The 20,945-nt window shown below is 47.8% G+C and overlaps 1 protein-coding gene across 4 annotated transcripts in view; it reads left to right on the top strand.

The window, feature by feature from the left end:
- Positions 1 to 20,945, top strand: part of NUP205 (nucleoporin 205) — a 558,669-nt gene that overhangs the window by 405,747 nt on the left and 131,977 nt on the right. For all 4 annotated transcript variants that reach the window (XR_003858760.1, XM_029616971.1, XM_029616970.1 and 1 more), the window contains one exon: positions 9,687 to 9,808. Coding sequence is in view for 3 of the 4 variants with exons in the window: in XM_029616971.1 (XP_029472831.1) it covers positions 9,687 to 9,808 (122 nt within the window). In the remaining variant the exon portion in view is untranslated. The remainder of the gene's footprint in view (positions 1 to 9,686; positions 9,809 to 20,945) is intronic.

The raw sequence follows: 20,945 nt of genomic DNA, 5'->3' as shown, positions 1-20,945 counted from the left end.
TGCCCGTTTTCCTGGGAACTCGCTGGTGGGGATTACATTCGTTCCCACTAGCGTCTCAGTGGGCCAGGTCCGGTGCACGTCGCTGCGCGGGAGGAATCATGGGGGAGCGCGATTGGGAGACATGGCCGCTTGCCATGCGGGGTGGTGTGACTGAAGCGGGTCTGAACTTGCATTCCCTTTGCCCGGCGTGTGTTTTAGGGCAGGAAGGCCCTTCGAGATGTGCAGGAACTTGTGGCAGGAGGTCAAAAGGGTCTGTTCCCATTGCTGCCGGGGAGGTAGTGCAGGAGACCACATGGCGGTCAGGCAGTTCTCCCCCCACTCTTTCCCTGGTCAGGCAGGATTCTCAGAAGGGGAGGGTGAGCTGGCTGACAGTCACCCACGATCCGGGGAAGATAAATCGGGGAATTTTTCCCTGGATTTTATTCTCCTTCTCCATAAGGCCTACCTGGCTAGGAGAAGTGGAGGAAGAAGGTGGGCAGGGGATTGCCCATGGGCCCCCATGGCTAAAAAGTCTAAAGTGACGTCTCGGGGGACTGGCAATATTCTTCAGCACCTTGGTTTGCACCATGCGACTGCAGAGACTGGTCCCAGAGTCTGTGAGAACTTGGATTAATCTCAATTGGACCCCCTCGATGCAGGAGCTGACCCAGATGTGCCGTCGACCCTTGATGTAGACGGGGCAAAAGATGACCCTGGTCCTAACGAGTTCCCAGAATCCAGAGGGAGACAATCCACGAATAGTGCGTCTGTTTAAAAGGGATGAACTGCGCCCCCTCATCCCACAGGTGCTGGAGGAATTAGGAATGAAGGTCATTCAGGAAGAGTCGGATAATGAAGATGTTAACCCAGTCCTGGATGGGCTGAGGGGGGGACCCACTAGCACTTTTCTGTTGCCCAAGAAGATCTGAAAGCTGGTGAACCGGGAATGGGACTCCCCAGATGCTGGCCTGAAGGTGGGCAGAACAATGGCCAAGCTTTATCCCTTAATGGAGGACTCCCTGGAATTGCTGAGGATCCTGAAGGTGGACGTGGCCATCTCGGCGGTAACCAAGAAGACAACAATCCTGATGGCTGAGGCAGCGGCCCTGAAGGATGTCCAGGATCATAAGCTGGAGGTGCAACTCAAACGGATGTTTGAGGTCTCAGTGTTGAGTCTTCAGGCAGCTGTCTGTGCCAGTTTAATGCAAAGGGTCTATCTCTGTTGGGTTCAGAAGGACTCGAAGTACACGGCGGACTGTGTCACACTGTAGGCCACGTATCTGGAGGCAGGCATATACCCTACGTGGCAGATGCTTTGTATGATTTGGTGCATATGTCTGCTCCCTGAATGATCTCCTCGGTAGCGGCTCGTAGGCTGCTGTGGTTATGTAACTGGTCAGCGGATTTATCATCCAAGGTCCAGCTCTGTAATTTTCCCTTTAAGGGGAAGCTGTTAATTGGAGTTGATCTGGATCAGTTGATGGAGGTCCTGGGGTCCAAGGGGAATAGATTGCCGGAGGACAGAAAGCCCAGTAAAAAGGTGTTTCCTTCTTGGGCTCGTTTTCGGGATTCCTGTCTGTTTCATTCCGGCAAGTCCTCATCTGTTTCTGTCTCAAAACAGGGCGCTGGGCGCTGACAGTCCTTTCGTGGAGTACACAGGTCAGGCAGAGACAGCGTCAGGCAGGGCACTGGGAGTGGAAAATCAGCCCAATGAAGCCAGTGGTCCCCTCTCCTCTATAGAAGCTCTAGGAGGCAGATTGTCCAGCTTCTACGAAGAGTGGGAAAAGATTACCTTGGACCGTTGGGTGCTGGAGGTGATACAAGAGGGCTATAGTCTAGATTTTGTGTGCCCGCCTTGGGATGCCTTTGTGGAGTCCCATGTGGTCTCTTGCGTCAGGCGGGAGGCAGTGTTGGGGACGCTGCAAAGGCTGCTCGTCCTAAAGGCCGTTGTTCCCATTCCTCTGGAGGAATAGGGTCAGGGAAGGTATTTCATTTTCTTTGTGGTGCTGAAAAAGGAGGGCTCCTTTTGGCCCATTCTCAATTTGCAGAAGGTAATTCGGTTCCTTCGGGTTCCGAGCTTTTGCATGGAAACGCTGTGTACCGTGATGGCAGCGGTCCGCAAAGGAGAATTTCTCACCTCCCTAGAACTGATGAAAGCGTACTTGCACAGCCCCATTCAACAGGAACATCAGAAGTTTCTTCGCTTCCAAATGTCAACATTTTCAGTTCAGAGCCTTCCCGTTCAGCTTGGCGATGGTGCCCTGTACATTCACCAAGATGATGATGGTGGTGGTGGTGGCTGTGGCTCTTCGCCGGGAGGGAATTTTGATCCACCCATATCTGGACGATTGGTTGGTTTGCACAAAGTCCATGGAGGAATGCGAGAAGTCCATCCGAAGAGTGATGTCCACCTTACAGTCTCTCGGGTTATCAATGTGCATAAGAGTCCGTTGGAGCCAACTCAGTTGCTGGTTTACTTAGGAGCCCACTTTGACACTCAACGAGGCAGGGTTTTCCTGGCAGCGGACCGGGTGTTGAAGTTGCAGTCTCAGGTCAAGCATCTTCTTCGTTTGGAGATGCCCAAAATGTGGGATTATTTACAGGTCCTGGGATACATGGCATCCATGTTGGACTTGATCCCATGGGTGTTCAGGTACATGAGACCACTGCAACACACGCTGTTGACCAGATGGACTCCCTGCTCGGAGGCATTTCATTTTCCCTTGCCTCTGCTTCGGGAGTCCAGGTGCAGTCTCTCGTGGTGGCTGTCTCATTCCAATTAAGAGAAGCGGGTAGATCTGGAGCCTCCGGACTGGGTGGTGGTCTCCATGGATGCAAGCCTCTCCGGCTGGGGAGTGATGTGCTTGGGCCAGTCAGTCTGTAGTGACCAGAGAAGTTGTGGTCCATCAATTGCCTCAAGATGAGGGTGGTCACAATTGGCAGGATGGTGCGAAGAGTCATGCAGTGGTGTTGGAGGCCCAGAGATTATTTCCCTGGGCGGAGCATCATCTTGAAGGCCTAGCCACATCGCATGTAGCAGGAGATGACAACTTGCAGGTAGACTTCTTCAGCAGGCAGCAATTGGATCCTAAGGGAATGGGAGTTGTCCCTAGAGGTGTGGAACCACATCTGTGCAAGGTGGGGCGTTCCCCAATTCGATCTTATGGCGACACGGCTCAACTTCAAGACGGAGAGATTCTTCAGTCGCCAAAAGGAATTCTGTTCGGTGGGCCTCTATTCTCTGGTGTGCCCTTGGCCAACAGGAATTTTTCTGTACGTTTTTCCTCCTTGGCCCCTCATAGGTCGGATCCTCAGGTGCATAGAATCACATCCTGGGACTGTGGTTCTAGTGGCACTGGAGTGGCCGAGGAGTCCGTGGTTCGCAGATCTGGTGTGACTTGCAGTGGAAGGTCCTCTTAATATGAATCATCTTCCAGACCTGTTGCGTCAGGGTCCCATATTTTTGGATCGGGAGGATCGCTTTTGTCTCGTGGCTTGGCTTTTGAGAAATGGAGACTTTGAAGGGTTACTCTGTACAGGTCATCTCCACTCTTCTTCGATCCAGAAGTCCGGCGACCTCTATGGCATACATTAGGGTCTGGAAACTGTTTGAAGTTTGGTGTCTTCAGCATTGTCTAGATCGTCTGGCTGTGGAGGTGTCACATGTGTTGGATTTCCTGCAGCAGGGGTTGTCCAAGGGTTTGGCTTACAACGTGCTTTGTTTGCATGTGGCTGCCTTAGGTACGCTTAGAGGCAGGTTTCAGGGTAGAACTCTGTTCATCTGGTAAGATTCCTCAAAGGGGCTAAGCTGTTACGTCCTCCGGTGCGAAACATCTACCCAGATTGGAGTCTCAACCTAGTACTTCGTGTCCTTTGCGGACCTCGCTTTGAACCCTTGAGAAGGGCTACCCTGAAGGATTTGACTCTGAAAGCGGTCTTTTGGTAGCTATTTGTTCAGCTTGACTTCAGTCTCTACCATGTAAGGATCCATTTTTGTGGATTTCCGGGAATGGAATCTCATCGAGAACAGTGCCTTCCTTTGTCCTAAGGCAGGGGGTGGGCAAGTCCAGTCCTTGAGGGCTGCAAACCAGTCGGGTTTTCAGGATACCCCTAATGAATATGCATGAAATAGATTTGCATACAACTGAGGCAGTGTGTATGCAGGTCTCTCTCATGCATATTAATTAAGGATATCCTGAAAACCCAACTGGTTTGCGGCCCTCGAGGACCGGAATTGCCCACCCCTGTCCTAAGGTGATGTCTTGCCTTTCATGTTAATCAGATGGTAGCTCTTCCAGGTTTTCCAGAGTAGTAGCTTTTTATAAAGAGAAGGAGGAAAACAAAGCTAAGTAAGCACCAAGTAATCAGTTTTTTTACTTTAAAATATCCAATTGCATACTAGAGTATTAAGGTTAGATTTGAACTGTATAGAAGTTTTTGCAACCAACACATAAGCTCTAACACACAGTTCTATTATTAAAAATGTTACAGTTCAATGATGGCACATGTATAATTTGTTATCTATATCAATTAACTTTTATTTCTTTTTGTGCCTTTTTGTAAACCGTTGTGATGGTGAACTAACTTAACGACGGTATAGAAGAGTTTTTAAATAAATAAAAAAAAAATAGTCAAAAAGTTCTCAGGATAGAGAATTGCATCTTCTGGATGTGCAGCGGATGCTACTTCGGTATTTGTAGGTTACTAATGCTTTTCGTCGCTCAGATCATCTGTTTGTCCTCTTCAGTGGACTGAATAAAGGGGACAAAGCCTCTAAGGCTACCATATCTCGTTGGCTTAGGGAGGCCATTTGTTTGGCTTACATCTGTAAGGGACAACAAGTTCCTGTTGGTTTGTGGGTGCATTCCACTAGGGCGCAGGCTGCTTCCTGGGCTGAGTGTCAGCGTCTATCGCCACAGGAGATTCGTAGGACAGCAGTGTGGTCCTCAATTCATACCTTAACCAGGCATTATAGTCTGGGTGTCAGGGTGCAGTATGAGCCATCCTTCGGAGAGTGTCCTGTGTGCGGGTCTTTTGGGGGCCCACCCGGTTTAGGGCTGCTTGGGTACATCCCACTGGTCTGGACTGATCTGGGTATGTTCAGGAAAGGAAAATTGGTTATTACCTGCTAATTTTCGTTCCTGTAATACCACAGATCAGTCCAGAGGCCCTCCCATTTGATGCCGAAAGACTGATTTTCTGCCAAGTTTTACTGCTTAGTACACAATTTTTCTGTTTAATAAAGACTCTTTCTTAGAGGGCAGTTACGAGATTTACTTCCTTGTCCTGTTTGGCTCTTGACGAACAAGGTTTATAGTTCAGAGGTATCCACTCTTTAGTTCCCTATGTCTGTGTGAAGGGGTTTCTAAAGTATCTTGGCTTGGGTACTGGTCAATTCTGAGGTCCTGCAGGTGTCACTCTCAGTTAAGAAGCAGTGCCTCAAAGTTTTATTCTCTGACTCCATCTGCTGGAAGGGATGAATAACCCACTGATCTGGACTGATCTGTGTAATTACAGGAACAAAAATTAGCAGGTAAGAACCAATTTTCCTGTATGTGTATGATTGAGCATGAAAGATTGCATGTATGTGTTTATATATGACTGAGCATGCAACAGCATGTTTGTGTGTGTATATACCATATTTTTCGCTCCATAACACGCACTTTTTTCCCCCCAAAAGTGGAGGGGGAAATGTATGTGCGTCTTATGGAGCGAATATAAAAAAAAAACTAAAAATCTAACAAAACCCCCCCACCCTCCTGACCCCCCCCCCCCAAGACCTGCCAAAAGTTCCTGGTGGTCCAGCGGGGGTCCAGGAGCGGTCCTGGACTTGGGCCATCGGCTGCCAGTAATCAAAATGGCGCCGACGGCCCTTTGCCCTTACTATGTCACTGGGGCCGACCAATGGCAGCGGTAGCCCCTGTGACATAGTAAGGGCAAATGGCTGTCAGCGCCATTTTGATTACTGGCAGCCGTTGTCAGAGGAGTTGCATATGCTCGTCTTGCTCGATAGTCATGTGCGGGATAGTCTGGCTTGGTGTCTGCAGTCATCCAGTCTGGTCCATGGGGTTGATCTGGAGGTCCCGAATTGGGTAATTCTTTCTGCCAATGCCAGTTTTTCTGGTTGGGGAGCAGTATGCCAGCGACAATCAGCTCAGGGCATTTGGTCGGCTGAAGAAGCCTCTTGGTCTATCAATTGCTTAGAGACCAGAGCAGTGTGGTTAGCATTGCTTGTTTTTCTACTTTTGGCTCAAGGCTGTTCGGTGAGGGTCTTGTCGGACAATGCTATGACTGTGGCATATGTTTATCGGCAGCAAGAGGAACCAAGATTCATGTGGTGTCCCAGGAGGCTCAGGAGTTTATTCTTTGGGTGGAGCAGCACTTGATTCAGATAACGGCATCTCCAGGGGAGTGGGAGTTGTCTGAGGCAGCAATGCAGCTCATCTGAGGGAGGTGGGGCTGTCCCCATGTGGATCTAATGGTGACTCGTCTCAATACAAAGGCATCTCATTTTTTCAGTCAAAGTTGGGAGTACCGAGCCGAAGAGGTCGATGCTCTGGTAATTCCCTGGCCTCAGGGGGTTCTTCTTTAGATATTTCCCCTTTGGCCTCTGATATGCAAAGTGTTGCGTCTGATAGAGAAACACCCGGGAGAAGTGGTGTTGGTAGCCCTGGAGTGGCCTTGTCGGCCGTGATTTGCAGATCTGGTCAGCATGGCAGTGGATGGACCTTTATGCTTCAATCTTCTTCCTTGTCATCTTTGGCAGGGCCCCGTATTTTCAGACCAAGCAGATCGCTTTTGTCTAGCAGCCTGGCTTTTGAGAGGTGGCGTTTGAGATGAAGAGAGTACCCAGAGGCGGTCATAACTACTCTTCTGCAAGCTAGATGGATGTCGACTTCGTTGTCATATATCCGAGTCTGGAAGGTCTTTGAGGCATAGTGTATATCTAACAGGGTACAGGCCTTAGTCTTTGGTGTCTCAGAAGCAGGTTTGATCAAAGGCCTAGCTTTCAACTCCCTCAGAGTACAGGTAGCGGCTTTGGCTTGTCTACATGGTAGAGTTGACGGTTATACATTGTCTTCATCCCAATGTGGTTCGATTTCTTTGGGGGTTAAGAATTTGTGCCTTCCGGTTAGGAGAGTTTGTCCAACCTGTAATCTTAATCTTGTTCTCCGGGGTTTTTGTGAGCCATCTTTTGAACCTCTCCGCAGAGCAACTCTTAAGGATTTGACCTTGAAGGTCGTTTTCCTGGTAGCCATTTGTTCTGCAAGGAAATCGCTGAGTTGCAGGCTTTATCTTGCTGCGATCCGTTCCTTCAGATCTCGGACTCAGGAGTGTCCTTGCGGATGGTTCCCCTCATTTCTTCCCAAGATGGTGTCGGCTTTTCGTGTTAATCAAATGGAGCTTCCAGCTTTCCCAGAATTGGATGCTTCTGCACCTCATGCGTGGGAGCTTAGGCTGTTGGACGTCCGTAGGACTTTGCTGTGGTATCTCAAGGTAACAAATGATTTTAGGAGATCTGATCATCTGTTCATTTTATGGAGTGGTGTGAAGAAAGATACCCAGGCTTCCAAAGCTACCATTGCGAGATGGCTTAAGGAGGCTATTGGGTCGGCATACATTCTCAAAGGTCATCAGGTGTCTGAAGGTTTGAGAGCTCACTCTAATTATTCTCAAGTTTCCTCGTGGGCGGAGGTCCAGTTGGTTTCACCACAGGAAAGTTGTAGGGCGGCAACTTGGAAGTCACTGCATACTTTTGCAAGGCACTACCATCTGTTTTTTGGCAAGAGTGTCTTGCGAGCAGAACTCTCCAGGTCCCACCCTAAGTAGGGAGCTTTGGTACATCGTAGGAGTCTGGACTGATCCAAGTACATACAGGGAAAGGAAAATTGGTTCTTACCTGCTAATTTTCATTCCTGTAGTACCACGGATCAGTCCAGAACCCGCCCGATCTATGGAGGTGGAGAGTTGTCCACTCAGTTGTAAACGTTTTGGTACAAATTTTTAAGGTTATGGAATATAGACTCGTAAGACTTTTTTCAAGGTTTTGCAACCTGCATTCTATATACAGCCCTTCCCACCTTGTCCCACCCTGGTAACCCTTCCAGCACACCCCATGCTCCCCCTCACTCCCCCCCTCCACTCCCCACCCCCGCCTTTTAGCCTCTTCAGCCTCCCCCCCCCCCGCCTTCTTTACCATATCAATCCCTCCCTTACCTTTACCTCCCCTTTCGCATATATTCTCCCCCCCTTTCCCTCTCCTCTCACCCCTCCCCCCAACGTTGTAAATAAGTTCACATATGTAATATGTAATTTTAAACCCATATCTTTCCAATTAAGTTATCCATGCTTGCTTTCTCTTTTCTCTCGTACTTCGCTTTTTACCTTGTTCTTTTTATCCAATTATTATCCAATTTCGCCCAGTTAAACCCCCTTGTTCAATGTAATTTCTTTTCTCAGTTAATTGTGAACCGACATGATGTGTCCTACGAATGCCGGTATATAAAAATGTTAAATAAATAAATAAGTGTTTTGTGCTTAGGTGTACAGATCAATACTGAGAAACTACAGGTGGCACCAGGGATTATGAAGCAGTGTCTGTGAAACTTTCTCTATCTCCATCTGCTGGCAGGGATGAATAAACCCAGGAGTCTGGACTGATCCGTGGTACTACAGGAATGAAAATTAGGCGATAAGAACCAATTTTCCTACCAATGAGTTTGACATGTGTGCTTCTCAAAATGATGTAAACTATTCTTAAAAACAAAATTACTGACCACATAAATAGACACATTTTAATGGGAGAGAATCAACATGGGCTGTGCAAAGGGAAGCCTTACCAATTTACTAGATTTTTTTGAGTGTGTAAATAAACATGTGGACAAAGGTGGGCCTGATGATATAATATATTTGGATTTTCAGAAAGCATTTGACAAAGTCCCTCATGAGATACTCTTTAGGAAATAGGGAGATGAGGGGGTCGAAGGCAGTGTCCTATTGTAGATTGGTAACTGGATAAAAAGACAGGAAACAGAGGGTATGACTAAATGGTCCATTTTCTAAATGGAGCAAGGTTGTTAGTGGAGTGCCCTGAAGTCTGTATTGGGTCTATGCTATTTAGAATATTCATACGTGATCTGGAGAAAGGAATGAGTGAGGTGACCAAATTAGCAGATGACACACATTTGTTTTGAGTCATTAAAACAGCGGACTGTGAAGAACTGCAGAAGGGACCTTATGAGATTAGGAGACTGAGCTTCTAAATGGCAGATGCAGTTTATTGTGGATACTTGGCAGTAAGACATGCTCAGAGTTTCTGAAAACTTTGAAGCAAAATTTCCATGCTGGGGCTCCATCTCTTGATGATAGCTTATTTACAAGGACTGACATCCTGCTGTCCTTGAAGAACACCTGTTACAGGTAAGCAGCTCTGCATTCCCAGATGCATCCCCCTTTTTCAGATAGTAATTCTCAGTAATTGTGCTTATTTGATGAAACTTTTCTTGGTAAATAGTTTATTATGAGAGTTTACTGTATGTACATTACATATATGATTATTTATTACCTAATACAGTATTTTTGTATTTTCTTTGTAGTAAGGGGTGTGGAGTAAGTGCAAAGGAGCAGATGGACATTTGTATATTTAAAATTAAATCTGAGCATGTCTGCTTGACATAATCACTATCTCCCTTCCTCCTCTCAATTAGGCATTCTTAACCAGAGTAGCTAAAAAACAGCAGGGAGCATTGGAGCTGCTGCGGTCTGGAGTGATTGGAAGGTTGGCACAATGTCAAGTTTATGACATGCGCCCGGAAACAGACCCTCAAGGGTAAGTATGACAAAGAAACTGTCAAATCAAAATAGACATTTAAGGTTAGGAGTATAAGGGTAGATAGTACCTAGATAATTGACTTTTGAGAGGATAGACTTGAGAGTAAAGGCAGAAGAGTGGGGAAAAAGTAAAGCATAAGGCAGAAGATAAGAGGGAGAATATTGTGAAAAAGAAAAATTAATAAAAATCTGACTGGCCGATGCAGAAAGGTTCATTCCAGCCAACGCACAGCATTGCCACGATTCAATGATCATTTTCTCACGTAAACTTCACTGGCAATGCAGCAAATAATTTTACTCACAAATGAGCTTTCTAAAATGGGAGTAATACTTAGCCCCCTCACATGGAAATCCTCAGCAAATGAAGGCATTAAGCATTAATTCCCAGTGCAGAGCAGTGCATTGGGCTGGCTGTCATTTTCTTTGTGCAGGAAACTTAACTCCAGGAACAAAGATAGTTCCCTGTACGTCCCAGGATCAGTCCAGACAGTGGGGTTATCTCCCCCTTCCAGCAGATGGAGTCAGATAGAACTTTGAAGGATGCTTCCTTATAAGGTAGTGCACACTATACTAATCCTCAGTATTCTCTTGACTCCAGCAGATGACAGTGGTGGCTTTCGTTCCCCACTGAGATGACTAGAAAGCTATTTTAGGAATTTTCTCTATTTTCCTCAGCTTTCCTTTCTTTTGGATGGATCAAGTCTAATTTAAAAAAAAAATATTTTGAATTTTGAATTTCTGAGGGAATTATTTGGAGAGCTTTCCTGTAGCCTCTGCTCCTGTTTTAGTGGGAGCATTCTATAGCTTGCAGGCAGTACTATTTGCAGCTCTCCCCACCCCTCCCATCTCTGTTGTCGGGGTAAGTTTGTTTTTATTTCCTTTTGACAGGTTATTTCCTCTCTCTGGGGTGCAAGTCGGTGGTGCCGACCTCTCCCCCTGTGGCTGCTATCCGACCCGCTGCCCCTGAGACGCCGTTTTCCTCGGGGCAGCCGGCACAGAGAGGCGTTATTCCTCTGTGCCTCTATCTGTGGGTCGCTGAGGGATAGAGAGAGAGCAGGACTGAAGTGGAGGCTATTACCCGCTTCTTACAGCCACGAATCTGGTGAGCATGAGGAAAAACAGGCTGAAGCTGAGGTTTTTCCCGCTTCCCGCAGCTTTAAACCCTGCCTGTTTCTCGCGTTAAAATCAGCTAGTTCCCTCGCGGCTCCGTCGGGGATCCCCCATGCCTCGTTCGTCCAGGTGCTGCTCTTGTGGAGAGCCCGGGTCAAGGCTCTCCCGCAAGGGGATTTGCACAGCTTGCCTCCCTGGTGGGGAGGGACCCTCTCAACCGCCGGGCCGCTCTGGTTCTCGTCTTCTGGCGGGCCTCGACGCTCAGGGGCCAGCCCCAATCCTGCTTACCGCGGGAACGGCAGCCATTTTGTCTCCAGACTTAGCTGCTCCGGCGCTAACAGGAGAAGAGCAGGACGCTTCTTTTTCATCTCAGCCGCCGGTTTTGACACCCGTTCCACCTCTGGAGCCTTTTCCTCCGTCAGGGTGGCCCCGATGAAGGAAGCTTCATCGGGGCCACCTCCGTTTTCCACGGATTTTGTTCTCCTGCTTCACAATGCTTACCTGGCCAAGATGGGCCAGCACCAGGAATTTCTGGCGGGACCTCCTCCTCCTAAGGTACCCAGAATGGCTGATTCCACTGAGGTCTTGGGAAGTGCCCAAGGGTCAGCGGTCCCGGGACCAGGGGTATCACCGACCACCTCAAGCACTCGAGGGTCCATTTTGTACATCCCTCTGCGGGGGGGGGGGGTCTGTTCCTCAGCAGGACCCGGATCCGGATGAACCTTCTACGGCTCAATTGGAAGGGGATGATCCTAGAGTTCTGTGGATCTTCCAGAGGGATGAGCTGGACTCCCTCATTCCACATATCCTACAGGAATTGGACATTGAGGCCACTCAGGACCCGCCTGAGCCTAATCCACCAGCGAAGAAAGGGGACCCCCCTTCTGGCTGGTCTACATCCACCGTGTAGGTCCTTTCCTTCCCATCCCACGTTCCTTCAATTGTTATCCAGGGAATGGGATTCTCCAGAGACCTCCCTCAAGGTCGGCAGAGCTATGGATAAGCTATATACTCTCCCAGATGATTTCCTGGAGCTTCTTAAGGTTCCCAAAGTAGATTCTACAGTCTCAGCGGTGACGAAAAGAACTACCATTTGAGTAACGGGTGGTGCAGTCTTGCGAGATCTTCAAGATCGAAAGCTGGAAGTTTATCTTAAGAGAGTTTTCGAGGTGTCCACCCTGGGGGTCCAGGCGGCCATTTGTAGTTCCTTCGCTCAGTGTGCAGGCCTCTGTTGGCTTCAACAGCTTCTCAGCTCCCAGGAGTTGCCTCCTGAGGAAGCTCTTCAGGCAAACCACCTGGAGGCTGTCATTGCATATGGAGCAGACGCTCTATATGACATTCTGAGAGTATTGGCCAGATCTATGGTTTCTGCAGTCTCGGCTAGATGCCTCCTCTGGCTTCGCAACTGGTCGGCGGATTCTTCTTCCATGTCGCAGCTGGGATCCCTACCCTTCAAGGGCAAGCTACTATTTGGGGAGGATCTGGACCAGATTATCAAGTCCCTCGGAGAGAATAAGGTACACAAACTGCCAGAGGATTGTCCTCGTTCTTCTAGGTCGTTTAATTCCTCTAGAAGCCGATTCAGGAATCAATGTTGTTTCCGCCAGGCAAGGATTGCAGCTCCTCGTCAGCCGTCCTCTCGATCTCAATCCTGGACTCAATCCTTTCGTGCCCAAAGACAGCCCCGCTCTGGTCCGGCCCAGGGGACGTCCTCCAAGTCTTCACAATGAAGCTATGCTGGCCCACTCCCTGATCCCCAGGATAGGGGGATATCTCTCCCTTTTCTACGAGGAGTGGGTCCTGGATATTCTTAAGACACGGCTATGCATTAGAATTTGCTCGGCTGCTAAGAGACAGGTTCCTCTTCTCTCCATGTGGCCCAGTCCAGAAACATAAGAACATAAGAAAATGCCATACTGGGTCAGACCAAGGGTCCATCAAGCCCAGCATCCTGTTTCCAACAGTGGCCAATCCAGGCCATAAGAACCTGGCAAGTACCCAAAAACTAAGTCTATTCCATGTAACCATTACTAATGGCAGTGGCTATTCTCTAAGTGAACTTAATAGCAGGTAATGGACTTCTCCTCCAAGAACTTATCCAATCCTTTTTTAAACACAGCTATACTAACTGCACTAACCACATTCTCTGGCAACAAATTCCAGAGTTTAATTGTGCGTTGAGTAAAAAAGAACTTTCTCCGATTAGTTTTAAATGTGCCCCATGCTAACTTCATGGAGTGCCCCCTAGTCTTTCTACTATCCGAAAGAGTAAATAACCGATTCACATCTACCCGTTCTAGACCTCTCATGATTTTAAACACCTCTATCATATCCCCCCTCAGTTGTCTCTTCTCCAAGCTGAAAAGTCCTAACCTCTTTAGTCTTTCCTCATAGGGGAGTTGTTCCATTCCCCTTATCACAACTCATAGTCCAGCAGACACTCGACAGGCTTCTGGCTCTTGGAGCGATTCGTCCGGTACACACACACACACACACACACCCCCCCCCCCCCCCCCGGAAGTAGGCCGGGAACATTATTCGGTATACTTCGTAGTCCCCAAGAAGGAAGGTTCCTTCCACCCGAACTTGGATCTCAAGATGGTCAACAGGGCCCTCAAGATTCCCCACTTTCGGATGGAAACCTTGCACTCCGTGATAGCGGTGGTACACTCCGGAGAATTTTTGGCCTCCCTGGATCCAAGCGCATCAGCATTTGGCCTACCTGGATCCAAGTGCATCAGCATTTTCTGCGATTCAAGATTCTGGGACAGCATTTCCAGTTCCAGGCTCTACCCTTTGGTCTTGCGACCGCTCCTCGAACCTTCACGAAGGTGATGATAGTAGTAGCCACCGCTCTCAGGAGAGAGGAAGTCTTGGTGCACCCACACCTGGACGACTGGCTCATTCGGACAAAGTCCTCAGCCCAATGCCACCGGGAGGTCGACAAGGTGTTGACGCTTCTTCACTCCCTCGGTTGGGTGGTCAACTTCGCCAAGAGCAGCCTTTCTCCATCTCAGTCTCTGGACTTCCTGGGGGTGCATTTCGACACAGCGCTGGGCAAGGTGTCTCTGCCCCCAGACAGGGCTCATACACTCATAGCTCAGATAGAGCGATTCATCGGTCTCTCGCTTCCAACAGCATGGGATTACCTCCAGGTCCTGGGATCCATGGCTTCCACCATTGATCTGGTCCCCTTGGCGTTTGCACATATGCATCCCTTACAGCGCGCCTTGCTCTCCCGCTGGAAGCCAATGTCTCGGGACTTCCAAGCCATCCTTCCTCTTCCGCAGGGAGCCAAGGACAGTCTCTCATGGTGGTTCAACCTGTCTCATCTTCTCCAGGGTGTTCCTAGGACATCCCGAAATGGGTAATCGTCACGACGGATGCCAGTCTCTCTGGCTGGGGAGCGGTGTGTCAGATGAGTTCTGCGCAAGGGAAGTGGATGCCATCCCAAGCAACTTGGCCGATCAATCGCTTGGAGACCAGAGCAGTGCGTCTGGCATTGAAACGCTTCCTACCTCTCGTCCATCGTCACGCAGTCCGAATACTCTCAGACAATGCGACCACTGTGGCCTACATCAATCGCCAAGGGGGCACGAGGAGCCGGCATGTGTCTCAGGAGACAGACAGGTTGATGGCGTGGGCGGAGACTCAACTCTTCCACCTAGCGGCTTCCCACATTGCAGGCGTAGACCACATTCAAGCCGACTTTCTCAGTCAACATCTAGATCCCGGAGAGTGGGAACTCTCAGAGTAGGCAGTGAATCTCCTGTTCCACAGATGGGGGGCCCCTATCTGGACCTCATGGCAACCTCCCAGAATGCCAAGGCAGCTTGGTTCTTCAGTCGCAGAAGAGAGTACGGCGCAGAGGGAGTGGATGCCTTAGTCCTCCCCTGGCCCCGTCACATTCTCCTCTACGTGTTTCCCCCTTGGCATCTGGTGGGCAAGGTGCTCCGGAGAATAGAGTTCCACCAGGGCCCGATAATTCTGGTGGCGTCGGAATAGCCCCGTTGCCCGTGGTTTGCAGACCTGATCAGCCTCGCAGTGGACAGACCTCTTCGTCTGGTTCACCTTCCACACTTGCTGCGTCAGGGTCCGGTATCTTTTGCCCAGGCCAATCGCTTCTGTCTTGCGGCCTGGCTTTTGAGAGGCGCCGGCTGAGACGCCGTGGATACCCAGGGGCTGTTATCTCAACCCTCCTCAAGGCTAGAAAGACGTCTACCTCCATATCCTATATCAGGGTATGGAAGGTTTTTGAGAACTGATGTGCCTCCATACCTGTGTCGCCACGGACTGCCTCGGTGGCTCAGATCCTATCTTTTCTTTAACAGGGACTGGACAAGGGTCTGGCCTACAACTCACTGAGAGTGCAGGTCTTTGCCCTAGGCTCTCTACTTCATCAATGAGAGGGAGCTTCCCTTTCTTCTCACCCGATTCCTCAGGGGGGGTGAAGCACGTGAAACCCCCGGTCCTCGCTCTTTATCCTTCGTGGAGTCTCAATCTCGTTCTCCGAATCTTGGTCGGGCCACACTTTGAACCCATGCATTGCGCGACCCTCAAGGATATCACTCTCAAGACTGTTTTCCTGGTAGCTATCTGTTCTGCCCGCAGAATCTCAGAGCTTCAAGCACTCTCTTGCAGAGAGCCCTATCTTCGTTTTACGGATTCGGGAGTTTCCTTGCGCACTGTGCCTACTTTTCGGCCCAAGGTGGTTTCCGAGTTCCACTTGAATCAGACTGTAGATCTTCCATCCTTCTCAGCAGACACATCGGTGGATCTACGCAAGCTAAATGTCAAGTGTATCCTCATTCACTATCTGGAAGTCACTAATGATTTTCACTTGTCAGACTATCTTTTTGTTCTCTGGCATGGTCCGAAGAAGGGGGCCAAGGCATCGAAAACTACCATTGCTCGCTGGCTGAAGGAGGCGATATCGGTGGCCTACATTGGAGCAGGTCGACAACCTCCGGCGGGTGTCAAGGCCCATTCTCTTCGAGCTCAGGTTGCTTCCTGGGCTGAGATGCAATCAGTCTTGTTCCAGGAGATTTGTCAAGCGGCAACTTGGAAATCGTTACATACCTTTGCTTATCGTTATCGTCCACACATACAGTCACCTACTTTTGGCTCCTTTGGCTTTAGGGTCATTCAAGCAGGGCTTTCCGGGGCCCACCCTACGTAGGGAAGCTTTGGTACATCCCACTGTATGGACTGATCCTGGTACATACAGGGAAAAGAAAATTATTCCTTACCTGCTAATTTTCGTTCCTGTAGTACCAAGGATCAGTCCAGACGCCCTCCCTGACTGTTTATTGGGTTTGGGATTGCCTCTCTACTCAAATTGTTCTTCAGTGCCTTTTTTTTTTTTTTTTCCTTTGGCTGGTTAATGGTTCATTCTGCAAGTTTGTTGTTTGACACTGTTTTGTGCCCATTGCACACTGTTATTTGTTACTTAATTCTATTGTTCATGGTCCATCCTGGTTTTCCTCTTTGCTTTGATATACTCCATACTGAGGATTAGTAGAGGGTGCACTACCTTATAAGGAAGCATCTTTCAAAGTTCTATCTGTCTCCATCTGCTGGAAGGGGGAGATAACCCCACTGTCTGGACTGATCCTTGGTACTACAGGAACGAAGATTAGCAGGTAAGGAATAATTTACTTTTAAATTGCTGGCACTACAGCACTGGCTCTTAAAACTACCACCTCCTTTGTTTCATCTCTGCAAGAAGAGATAAAGGGACTGAATTTGAAAAGCCTGCTCCTTCCAAGACTTGGTCAATTCAGGTTTTTCTCTCTTCTGGGGCCGTACATGGATGGAACATCCTAGACATTAACTCAGTGGACCAGTGGCAAGAAAATACAGCTTAAAAAATATCCAAGAAAGCACTGATTGATTTTTCTCTTAGAAATATCTAATTAATGGGGTTGCTACTTTCCCTTCTTCACCAGGCCCTTAACGAGGTCACCATTAGTTAGCCGGATAAGTATTTATCCAGCTAACTAGTTGCGAACCACTCCAGATACCCATATAAGTACTGACTTATCTGGCTAAGTGACAGCAATTTGCCAGATAACTGAATAGATTGGTACTTATCAGGGGTAAGTGGCAGCTGCCACATTTACCCAAATAAAGCCCTAAAGATCAGAAGATTAAGGAGCCATGCATGGTAACAAGAGCCTGAAATATCAGGCACGCAGTGAAGAAGGGAAAGTAGCAAGAACTCCGCGATTCTTCCCCCACTTTCCTGTGTTAAAATGTGCATTCAGCAGATGCCGAATACACATTTACGGTTTTTGCTCGCTTTTTAAAATCCTGATGCATTTGCATAACATTAGCTTACTGCATCTGCAGTTTAAAAAAAGTAATCTGAGCGCTAAAAAAATCTGAGCACTTGTTACACTCAGAATATTGCACTGGGCTGTCACCTGAAATAAAGAAAAAATATGAATGTTTATAATAGCTAGAGTACTTATAGAAAAAAATGTTGAAAAATGTTTTAATGAAGACTGATTTTCTTGTATATATTAATTAATACATAACTATATGAAAATGTATTCAAATATACCACAATTCAGCTAGTACAGTACAGAACTTAACATTGCTACCGAACTGATGCAGAAGACCAGCGCAGCTAGGAACCTCTGGAGTTTGCTGCGGGAGATAGATTTTACAGCACCTTAAGAATTTAAGACATGCCATGCTGGATTAGACAAATGGTCCATCTGCCTCTAACTGTGCAGTTTGGGTCACATGAAAATGCCCTAACAAGGAAATCTGTTCTTTGTTGATCACCCCCATAAATAAGAGATGGTGAGCATAAATCTACTTGTTTAATAATTGCTAATGGACTTGTACTCTAGAAACTTAACCAAACCCTTCTTTGAGTCTAGCCAGGGGCAGATCACCAATAGGTAAAGTAGGCAAATACTCATAGACTGTATGAGTCAATTGTCAGCTGCTGTGCTATGCTGTCTGTTGCCTAGGGAGCATGGGGGAGGGGAAGCAGCCAAGGTATAAAACTGCTATAGAATCCTGTTATTTTATCAGCTTTACCACATCCTCCAGCAAAAAAGTCTACAGCTTAACTGTGCATTGACTAAAAAAACAATGCCGCCTTAACTTTTTTTTAAATCTGCTACCTGCTAGTTTTGTGAAGTGTTCCTTAGCCCTAGTAATGTTGGAAAAGGGTAAATAACTACTGCCTATTAACATTCAGAACCAATAATAACTACTGCCTATTAAGATTCAGAACCAATGTCAGGAAGTATTTCTTCACGGAGAGGGTGGTGGATGCCTGGAATGCCCTTCCGGAGGAAGTGGTGAAGACCAGAACTGTGAAGGACTTCAAAGGGGCGTGGGATAAACACTGTGGATCCATAAAGTCAAGAGGCCGCCAATGAAGAGTGGGTGACTCGCCAGAATGATGGCTACTGCCTGGAGACAATACCCTTAGTCAATAAACATACACATGGTTACTGTGACTCCAACATCACTCTAAGCTTCAACAGCAAGAGGAAATGTGGAAAAAAGGATTTGCACTCACAAAGACGGGAGAAGCTGGCTTGTTACGGCGGTTACTACCCCAAACCAAATATCCAAATTACTACCTCCACCTTCCTCTATTCCTGATGCCTTTCAACTAGCTTGATCACTCCATTCTTATACTTCACTTTCAATGCATATCCAGCATAGTTCTCTGCTTCAACAGCAGGGGAAAAGAAAAACTGTTACTTCACACATCCAGCAGAGCTCTCTGCTTAAACGGCAGGGGAGAAGAAAAAAGGGTTCGCACTCACAAAGCGGGGAGTAGCTGGCTTGTTACGGCGGTTACTACCCCAAACCAAATGTACCTGATACTTCACTCTCGACGCATATCCAGCATGGCTCTCTGCTTCAACGGCATGGGAGAAAGACTGATACATCACGAATTTCCAGCATAGCTCTCTGCTTCAACGGCAGGGGAAAAGAAAAACTGATACTTCACGCATATCCAGCATAACTTCAACGGCAGGGGAGAAGAAAAAAGGATTCACACTCACAAAGCGGGGAGTAGCTGGCTTGTTACGGCGGTTACTACCCCAAACCAAATGTGCCTGATACTTCACTTTCGATGCATATCCAGCATAGCTCTCTGCTTCAACGGCAGGGGAGAAGATAAACAACCCATAAGGGCTGTATAACATAATCTGGGTAAAAACAAATAAGCATGGGTGTAGCTTGCTTATTGCGGCGGTTACTACCCCTACTACCTCTAACTAATCAAGCTAGATATTTCACTTGGATGCAGCTCCATCACCGCTCTCTACATTAATGGTGGGGGTGGAAGGGAATTAGAACCAAGAGCTAAGAGAAACAGATAAGTATGGGAGAAGAAATGAGGGAAGCTTGCTGGGCAGACTGAATGGGCCATTTGGTCTTCTTCTGCCGTCATTTCTATGTTTCTATGTTCTACACCACTCAGTATTTTAGAATTGCTGTCATATCTATCAGTTCTTTTTTTCCACAAACTGAAAGAAGTCATTCCATCCCCTTTTAACGTTTTTGTTTGTGCTCTCTATACTATTCTATTTCTGCTATATCTTTTATGCGATGGGGGAATCAGAACTACACATGGTACTCAGTGTAGTCGCACCATGAATTTATACCAGTATTTCCCAACCAGTATACCATCAGACATGATCAGATGTGCCATGGAAAAGTCATAGCTGACTAATGCTTGCTCAGCATTCAGTCAGGTTAATCCACACCAGTAGGTTATGCACCTCTACCAGTAGATGAAGAAGGAGCAAAGATGATGTCATGGTGTATATATACCTCTGCTCTGACATCAGCCCACCAGTATTCTCCATCTCCAGCAGATGGTGGCTGTGCATCTCCCTACTGCTTTTTGAAAAAAAAAAAAAAAAAGCAAAAGAGATAGGAGAAAAAAGATTAATCACGTACCACTTCCCCTGAGGTGATACCTTATGGTCCCTCCCTCAGTCGAGTGCCTCAGTCCAGTAGCCTGTTTTGCGGCGTGGACTTAGCTGGATCACTCCCTTGAACCCTTTCTAAAAAGTGGTGTTACATTGGCTACTGGTCCTTAGCTACAATGGCATATTTAAATGATAATTTGCTGATTATAAGTAGCAAGTCAGCAATTTTATATTTGAATTCCTTCAGAACACCAGGGTGAATTCCATCAGGTCCTGATGATTTGCTACTGTTTAGTTTGTCAGTTTGCTTTAATAAATCTTCCAAAATTGAGATGAAGGCAGCAGTCCAGCAGCAAGAGGGGGGGCTTCCCAGTCTTTTGCATAGTGTCACATGTATGATTTTTTACCCACCGGTGAGAAGTTGTACATGTGCATGCGATGCAAAGAGTTCCTGGCTCTCAGAGAACGAGTCCGATCTCTGGAGGCTAGAGTGGCAGACCTGGAGGAGCTGAGGCAGACAGAGAGGTATATAGATGAGACCTTCAGGAACATAGTAGTCAAGTCCCAACTTCAGACTGGCAGCCCTGGTGCTGCCTTGGAGGAAGAAGGTCTCATGATGGGAGAGCACCAACAAGATGCAGCAGGAAAGGATCCTGTAGCAAGGACCTGCTCTCCAGGTGATGCATTGTCCTTTCGCACTGAGGATATCTCCCTAAGGCCTACTGCCCAGGAGGGAAGGGTTAGGTCAGCCGTCATAGTTGGTGATTCGATTATTAGGAATGTAGATAGTTGGGTGGCTGGTGGGCGTGAGGATCGCCTGGTAACATGCCTTCCTGGTGCGAAGGTGGCGGACCTCATGCATCACCTAGATAGGATTTTAGACAGTGCTGGGGAGGAGCCGGCTATCGTGGTACATGTGGGCACCAACGACATAGGAAAATGTGGGAGGGAGGTTCTGGAAGCCAAATTTAGGCTCTTAGGTAGAAAGCTTAAATCCAGAACCTCCAGGGTAGCATTCTCTGAAATGTTCCCTGTTCCACGTGCAGGTCACCAGAGGCAGGCAGAGCTCCGGAGTCTCAATGCGTGGATGAGACGATGGTGCAAGGAAGA

The sequence above is a fragment of the Rhinatrema bivittatum genome, chromosome 9 (assembly GCF_901001135.1).
Source record: "Rhinatrema bivittatum chromosome 9, aRhiBiv1.1, whole genome shotgun sequence".
NCBI classification, from domain to species: domain Eukaryota; kingdom Metazoa; phylum Chordata; class Amphibia; order Gymnophiona; family Rhinatrematidae; genus Rhinatrema; species Rhinatrema bivittatum.
Note: the sequence above shows the minus strand (reverse complement) of the source record. Positions and strands in the feature narration are given on the sequence as shown.